This window comes from Oculina patagonica, chromosome 5 (genome assembly GCF_052425735.1).
Source record: "Oculina patagonica isolate OP01 chromosome 5, crgOcupat, whole genome shotgun sequence".
In the NCBI taxonomy this organism is placed as follows: domain Eukaryota; kingdom Metazoa; phylum Cnidaria; class Anthozoa; order Scleractinia; family Oculinidae; genus Oculina; species Oculina patagonica.
Genome location: NC_135762.1, coordinates 10,493,166 through 10,501,807, shown reverse-complemented (window position 1 = coordinate 10,501,807; position 8,642 = coordinate 10,493,166). Strand labels below are relative to the sequence as shown.

At 36.5% G+C, this 8,642-nt stretch overlaps 1 protein-coding gene across 1 annotated transcript; it reads right to left on the bottom strand.

Moving 5' to 3' along the window:
- Nucleotides 1-485: 485 nt before the first annotated feature.
- Nucleotides 486-1,568, bottom strand: LOC144654044 (allatostatin-A receptor-like). The gene has a single exon (XM_078514158.1). The coding sequence runs from the start codon at nt 1,566-1,568 to the stop codon at nt 486-488; it is 1,083 nt and encodes a 360-aa protein (XP_078370284.1).
- Between the last annotated feature and the right edge of the window lie 7,074 nt (nt 1,569-8,642).

Sequence of the window (8,642 nt, the reverse complement as noted above, 5' to 3'; positions counted from 1 at the left end):
CCGTCTGAGACGTTTCTGTTTTTGGACAGGCGGGGGTTGCATGAAATATTGGTTGGCTGTTTATCGGGATTTTACGGTACTTCCTGTCTGAGAAAAGGCAGGAGATCGTTCCTAGGGAGACAACCATCAAAAGTGTGACTGGGTGATCGTTGCACGTCTGTTTAACGGAATTAATATTTCTAGATGATACCATTTAGGGTATTCAAAGCAAAAACAAGTACCCTTAAGGTAATGTCGATACGTTCAATGTATTATGCTGGGTAAAATGACAGGGAACTATCATGACTATCGCTGCAACGAATGGTAAAACTGTCAGTCAATGACGAAATTGGAACCACGCTCACGAAACGAGACACTGGTAGCATTATTTTTAGATACTTCTTTGAAAAATGTGCGACGACTACCCCGTCATATTTTCAAAGGAGGTCTCCGGGTAATTGAGAGAATGAGCTCTTAGGACCAACAGTGTCAGGGATTGTCTTTAATTACAAAGCCTGTAGTTGTATTCCTTCCCCGGGTGGGTTAGGATTTATAACATTGTCTTTGACACAAAACTTCTTCTTAAGAAATGTGCGGAAATCTTTCATCTGTACTGTATATATGATGAAGTTAATGACGCTGTTTGAAAAAACCAGAACAGCGCTAAGATACCTTGTTATAAAGTCTGCTTGAAAATCAATGGAGGGTTTCGCCACCATTACATAGATTCCATAATAAAGCATCGCTGAATATGGAATGATGAAAGCCAACGTTACAGCAACAAGGAGATATGTTCCTCGGAGCTTAGCCGCCCTCACACTGGCCCTAATGGCGTTGTCCCTCTGAATATCTACTCTTCTTTTTTGTTTTGCCCACATGGTTTTTGCAACGCAAATATTAAGATAACTTAAGACCACACTTGGTATAATGTATTGTAGTACTGTGTAACTTGCAAATATTACTCTGAACATAAAATAGCTGTTATCAATTTTGCAAACTACTGTAAAATGTGTTTCGTTAAGATTGTATCTTATGCCATTGATTGCTGATGCCGGAAGTAAAGCGATAATAAAACCTGTAATCCATGCGCTAAACACTAATTTACGAACTGTAGAGACACTAAACGAGCGGGGAATGGCACGAGTTGCTAAGAACCTCTCAATACTAATTACTATTAAATTATTCATCGTTATGGAAGGAAACAATACATTAAGGTACCGAACAATTCTGCATGCCCAGGCATGTTGGAATACATCAAACACAATCTGAGTACAAATCAAAGGAAGCGAAATTATATTAGAAAATATATCTGAAAAAGCTAAACTCTTAACGTAGACGTTTACATTTCGTACAAATGGATTGTACTTCATATATGAAACGTTTTGTTTCCTCGAAGAGATAAAGTAATAAATGAAAATATTGCCGAGAAATCCTACAATTCCAACAGTTGCCAAAAGTGTGACCATTACGAGTTTAGTGGTGAAACCTGCTGGCGTGAAAACGTAAATTGGACTTCTTGTCTCTGTGGTGTTGAGGAGGGCAGACTGATTATTGGTTGAGAGGTTGGGCAACACCGGCGACCCTTCCATGTTCGTCGTCTGAAAAAAACAAAAAGAACATCAGCTTTCTTCTACTAAGCTATGAATTAAATGTCAATGTTTTGCTTGAAGTGTCAAATATTGTTAACCCTCGGACGTACATGCAAATTCACCCCCCCCCCCCACATCGTGGTACAAGGAAGGGGGAGGGGTTAGTGTGGGGTGTGGTTGTAATGCGCGGCGTGGACTGAGTAGAAAGCTCCTACCTTCCCCCCCTCCCCCCCCCCCCCCTACTCTACAGGTTGGCTGTGACGTCATATGATGTGATATGACCACATTAACTCCGTCATTTTGGATCCGCCATCCTGGGTTTCACACTTTTATTAGGAAATAACGGAAATAAAATAAAATAACCAGGTGGAAATTGATGCACAAGCAAGAAAGAAGGTAATGGGAAGTGAAATTACACAAATTGCAAAATTTTGTTTAAAAACAACAACAAGATTTTTGGCCAAACCTGCTTGTAATTAACGTCATTGCAACCCCCTACAATCATGGTCACATAGTTGACATCAAAATTTTCGCAAGAGATGAATGAACAGCTACTGAATTTAAGCATCATATAGTGAATCTTCTAAAAGTAACGGAAAAACCTCGTAGTGGATGGCATCTAAGCATCTAACTTTTCTCCCCAATGTCTACACCCCTCCCCCCCGGTACATCCAAGTGCTAATAATTAAAACTCTATAAAAATCAAAAATTTTGGAGTGGATGGTTTTTTAAAAATAATCCTGTGTGCCCTTCTTGATAACTTGCTTATGGCATAACAAGAGACCCAGATCTTGAAAGTCAAGCGATCTCCACTGATCATATAGAAAACAACCTTTACAAAATACAAAGACCTGTCTCTTACATTGGGTGTCAATTGATTACAGGGGGGTCGAAGACTTCTCGACGCCTGGCACTTTTTTTGTATCACCTCATCCGGTTTTGACGTCACATCCGGTCATGCAATTCGCCTCTCGCCGAATCTTTTTTGAAGTGCGCCTCTCCGTCGGGGGTTGTGGGGACTCTTCCTTTTTCCTTCTCTTACCGCACTTCTTCCTCTCCAATCCTCCGCTTTTCTCTCACGACATGAACCTACACATACACTGTTTCAGTGGCTATACGGCCCTTAATGCGTCTCTCGTCGATTTGTTTCTGGGCACTTTACTTAGTACTATACTCCTCGGCGACTCCGAACTTCTTCCAACTACAACACGCGCCGACGACCTATCGCTTTCTCTTTCCACCCCACCTCCTTGCATCCCCTGGGAGCCACCGCTTTAATTACGCCTGGCACTTATTATTATTATTCTAGGTCATTTTTTTAAAATTTTTTTTTTTTTATTTCTTTTTTTTTGTACTTTTTTTGTTTTTTTTTTTTTTTTGACTATTTAGTTTTTCCAATTGTTTTTTCTCCCTCGTTTTCTTTTTTTTGAGTTGTTTTTCTGTTCTGTGGTGCCTTCCATTTTGCTTTCTGGGTTCACTAAACTTAGGGGCAGTTTCTCTGGTAAAAAAAAATAATTTTATTAATTATTTTTACCATATACTTTGATATTACTTTTCATTTTTTACTACCTTTAATCTGTATTTTCTCGTTCTCATCTATATTTTGGTGTTTCTCACTTTTCAACCTTATTTGGGCATTTTACTCCCATTTTTATTTTTTTTCCGTTTTATCATTACTTTTATGAATTTATTTGTCCCCACAAGATTGATTCCAAAAGAGGTGGTGGTTTGGGGATTATCATAAATTAATTAAAAATTCCAGGGTATGCGGGGGGGGGGGGGGGGGGAGTCAAAATGTAGGGGGATAGCTATTTTCTGGAACTACTTGAATCTTGTGTAACTTTTCTGTTATTTTAATTTCTATTATAAACTTGTGAGCAATTTTGTTTTTCTTAAAACAGTCATCTTTTGTTCTTTATGCATGGAAATGGTATTTCCACACCTTTCCATCAAGGTAGATCCAATATCCTCCTTTTCCTTGACTGCATGCCTTCAATATTTTTAAACTTTTGTTCTGCCTGCATTGTCTCCTTAAACATGGTTTCATCTCTGCTTACTCTCCTTTCAGCTTTCCAATACCATTGAAGTGGGCTGTTCAATAAAACATAAACAGCTTAAACAAAAAGGGGACTTCTGTTTGTTAAAATAAAAAAATTCACTTATCTTGTGGCAGCCAATGTTTAACTCTATTACTGATCGAGCTACCTAAAAATATCATTCACTATACATCAGAAAAATAAATAATAATGAAATATGGAGCAGCATTTGTTCTTTAGGTTGTGGTTTATGGTTTGTAAGTCTTATGTTGTTCTATCAACCCATAAAAAAAAATCACACAATAAATTAATAAATAAAATGAATTAATTTTGAGATTTTATATTAGCAAAATGGTCAGTTTGAGATTTATAAATGCAAAATAAGAACAGCTAGTTAGGAGGTTGAGTAGGCAACCTGTCTCTCCCCCACTTTTCCTTTTTTTTTCTAACTGGATTTTTTTAGCCAGGCAAAGCTTTTTTTTTTTTTTCTCCTATTTTTTGTCCTTTTTATTTCCTCCCCCTGCCTGCAAGTCGTTCTGGACGGTTGGGGTTTGACTATCCCTTCGCGGGAAAATCTCCGTTTTGACTCGGGGTCCGTTGCTCTCCGCGTCTCTCTCCTTTTCCTAACTTTCTGTCTTCTCTTCTTTCTGCAACCTCTCTCCGTTCAATACAAATAAAACTGTTATTCGAAAACATCTGCTAAAATTCTTTTCGACGTCTTGCGGATTACTCGCTCAATTTAACTTCAGGCTTGTGTTGATATTCCCGCTATAGCCACTGCAACTAACCACATGTTTGATCCTGGTGTTGTCACGAATAGGCTATTAATCATCACTTTTGCTACATCCGTGATTGCTAGATCCAAAAGTCGGCAGGTCAATTATTTGGAGTAAGCGAAATTTTCCGCCATGACACAAAAGTACGCCGTCGTTATTTGCCATCAATTTGCAGTAAAGCTATCTTTTATCGACTCTGTCCACAATAGTCGGATGTCCCCACACCTCCCTCGACTGCATGGACAAATTAATCGAGGCTGTCCACTTCAAAAAAACGAAACAAACACGTCCACTTGAAAATTATTTTCGGCGATTCGCGGAGACGATGTGCTCGACATTTTTGCCCATTTTTGACCGGATGTGACGTCAAATTACCGGCGATGATTGTGATACGAAAAATCCGCGAGTCTTCGGCCCCCCCTGATTGATTATCATATATCACAGCTGGTATCCACAGCAGTCTAATGGCGGCTAGATTTGGAGGGAGAAAGAAAAATCATCAGAACATGTACTCTTTTATACTCTTTTATTACAGACAAATATTACCACACTATGGTTCGTGGTCTAAAAATATATCCCACAAAATGTTTTGAAATAAATTGTCTAATTGTGATACTTGTTCTTGCTTGGTTTCATGGTGGCAATCGATTGCAATTTATTTTACTTTATAGCATTAACCGAAGATATTTACTCATACCTTAACAGTAAGAGAGAAGGCAATATTAATATTCCAGCAGTTTTACACTGTACATAGTATTACCAGCGTCAGCAGTTTCATCGAATTCAGCTACGTAAAGCGATATCTAAGTTAAAAAAAAGAAAAAAATGTTTACTTACAGGAGAATTTATAGCAATAAGCAACTGGTTTAGCTTGAAGTTATTGTGGCGAAAAAATCTATAACCCGATCCAGATTAGCAGATCCTATCCACATTTTCATGTGTTACAGAATGCGTGCACTGATTGATAGGCTACGTTTTGATCGAGATATTCGTTCCATGGCAGGCTCAAAGGACTTTTTGAAAAAGATTAGACAAACTGATTTCAATGTTTAATAATTATATTTTATCGCTTTTAGATAGGATTTTTATATTTATATATATATATTTTTTAGGAATCTTAATTTAGCTAGATGGTGTTGTTGTTTGTTTGTTTGTTTGTTTCTTTTTTTTTTTTTTTAACCATTTTAAAATAGTCTGATGTAATACTTTTATACCCTTTGTTTTGATGTAAATACTTTTGTAAATACTAAACTTTTAATCGTGGAGCACCTGTAAACTAGCTAACAGCTAAGTGTGTACTTTTTTCCACGTTAAATAAAGTATGTATGTATGTATGTATGAGAACTTAACGACAACATATAAGCTGTCGTGTTAAGAATTTTATTTTGACAAAAAAAAAAAAGAACTAAAAAACGGCGAAGAGATGAGAGTAAATTTAAGTTACATTTGGTGGATCTCTATCATTGTGTTTATCCATTGTATTTATTTTTTACTATTTTACTATTTTACAAAATTTTATCCATTTTGTATTTATTGTATTTATTTTTTACTTCTCCGTGTTCCCGCGTAATAACGTTTTCGTTACTGCTTGTATCTCAGGCAGATCACAGTTTAGAGTACATGTGTAAAAGGAAAATCAAAGTCAAATCTTTCGAAATCGAGGAAAAGACATACCCCTCCCTCCCACCTTCTCGAGCTTGGCCAAAATGACCGTAAAAACTACGTTACCCGTTTTTTACCAGAACAGGGATGTGAATGACAATGTATACAAATAATGCCAACGAGTTCAGCGTATCTCGCCATGGCCAGGCTGCAGGCAATTATCCACAAGGCCCAGGGAGGTCTGAATTTCAGCAGGTCTGGTTTAACCTGGTCTGTTACAGACGAATGTATCTTTTACGTGTTTTTCGTAAATGCCGGGACAGTGATTTTTTTAAAATATATATTTTACTGAAAAAGAGAAATGTTTGACTTAGTCGCTGTTAATTCACTGGTCGCAATGTTCAGGAAATTAATCTAAGTAATTTGTTTGTATTTTAGATAAAGCACGTTATAAATTACAAGAACTTTTGATGTTACAAGTTAGATATTTTCTTTTTCTAAAAGATTTTAGTTTTCAGACGATTTGAGTTGAGAATTTTAAAAAAGAAGTTAAGATCAAATTTAAGTTGCAAGGCAAGTTAAATCGTGCTCGCCTCGTGAAAAAGTAAAATATGAGTTAAAATAACTTAATACTCCGGCCTTTTGCTTGGCCTAGTAAAATATGGCTTTCTTACCTTGTTTATGATCGACTACCTTTTTCGATCACTGAAGCGCGGTAAATTGTGGCCGATTAACCGTGAAAAGCTGTATTTAATTGACGCTTGCCAAATCAGAAAGCTTATTTAAACAAAATCGTGCACATTTGCTTACTTACCGTTCGTAAAATACCCTTCGTATCAAGTTGATATTTTTCTTCCATGTAGCACTGATCTTCACGCTACAAAATGAAATGTGATGCGAGTTCGTGGAAGCTTTTCCAGACGTTTTAGTTGCATTTTGCTTTCAGATGAAAATTAGTTATCTTATTTTCATGCGAATCACGTTCGTTTTCAAAGGAAAGATTTGCAGCAGGCTCTGTTTTGAAAACCTCGGAAATGACACAAATGGTTGGGTGGATACTTTATCATTGTTTGAATTCACCTGACACTATCGTATGTCCGTTTCATAAGTGGCCATAGGGCTGAAGTGGTTGACGCACTGCTCATTAATCCTAAACCGAGAACGCACAAGTATGAATAGATTTTTTTAGAGTCGATATATTTATTAATATTTATTTTATTTAATTATTATTTTTATTTAATTTCCCTTTGAAAAAGTATCTTCTTTCGTAAGTAAGAAAGTTTGCACAACATTCAACGTTCCTCTACGATTTAAAATCAGTATTCACAATATTCATTATTTCTCTCACGCTTGCTAATGAAATCGAAATCAAGCTTGCTTCAAAATCCATTATGAAAAGATCTCTTTGAATCAAGGCACACAATTTCTTTACCGGTTAAAGAGGTGTTTGGTCATGCCTTCAATTCATAAAAGTCCAATTCTACACGCAATTCTCTGCACTGGAATTCATTGATATAAAAGTTAAATTCCTGCACGAAATTCTCTGCCCTGAAAGACAAAAATTGTGAATGTGGATTTTGTGTTAAAAAAGACAGTTTGTTCAAAATACTCGGCTAATATGAAATTTAAAAGCTCTGGTTCCTTTTTTTCATTGTGGTCCCATAATTTCCAATATTCAAAATGGGTGGATCGTGTGAAGGTGGACAGATGATATCAAAAAGACGTAGCATTGTTTTGAAAATGCACCATTTTTACTCGGGGAATTTTTCGAGGGGTATTTGTTTGTATGTTGATTTTATTGTAAAAGTTACTTCCCATATATCATGATCTTTGTAAACCAGAGCGCGCCATTTGTAGAAAAAGATACACCTAAAATCAGGAGCTCGTGCATCGATATAACATTTGAGAAAAAAGCCTCTGTGTGAAAATTATAATCAGAAACTTGCCCTTTAAATAGGCAGTAAAATGTGTAAATTCTACCTATTGTTTGCGCGTTGCAAAGAACCACTTCAGATCGCGACGCAATTGTTACGTTCTCCAACAAACTCTCATTTGCACTTTGAAAATGTCTTGGCAGCGGGTTAATACGAACGAGCAAAAGAAGAGGGCAGTTCGATAAACCTTAGATTGGGTTAGTTTCCTCTTACTTCAAATCAAAGAAAGCCTTCTTTTAGTTTGTTTCGTTTTTTTTTTCAAATTTATTGTATAATTATTTATGTAAATTGTTGGTGCCCTTTAAGTCATGTTTTGTAAAAACCACTTGAAAACAGATGTAAGAACTCTCAAACCGTCATCGTCGTCGTTTGAGACGAAAAATCTGAAAAAATTGAATTGAGCTGAAAAATAAACTGAACTTATAATACTTTTTAGTACTAGCTTCATAGACCCACATTCTGGCCAGGTTTAAAAGTTGTTGATTTTTTTTTTTAATTTTGCCCTTCTCCAGGCGATAGTTGTTGACTTAACTTAAAAATTAACTTTCGAGATCGTTCCTAGGGAGACAACCATAAAATGTGACTGGGTGATCGTTGTACGTATGTTTAACGGAATTAATATTTCTAGATGATACCATTGAGGGTATTCAAAGCAAAAACAAGATTCCTTAAGGTAATCTCGACACGTTCAATGTATTAAGCTGGATAAAATGACAGGGAACTATC

Coding starts and splice junctions, on each gene's coding strand:
- LOC144654044 (XM_078514158.1), bottom strand. CDS start 1,568: ATGGAAGGGTCGCCGGTGTTGCCCAACCTCTCAACCAATAATCAGTCT.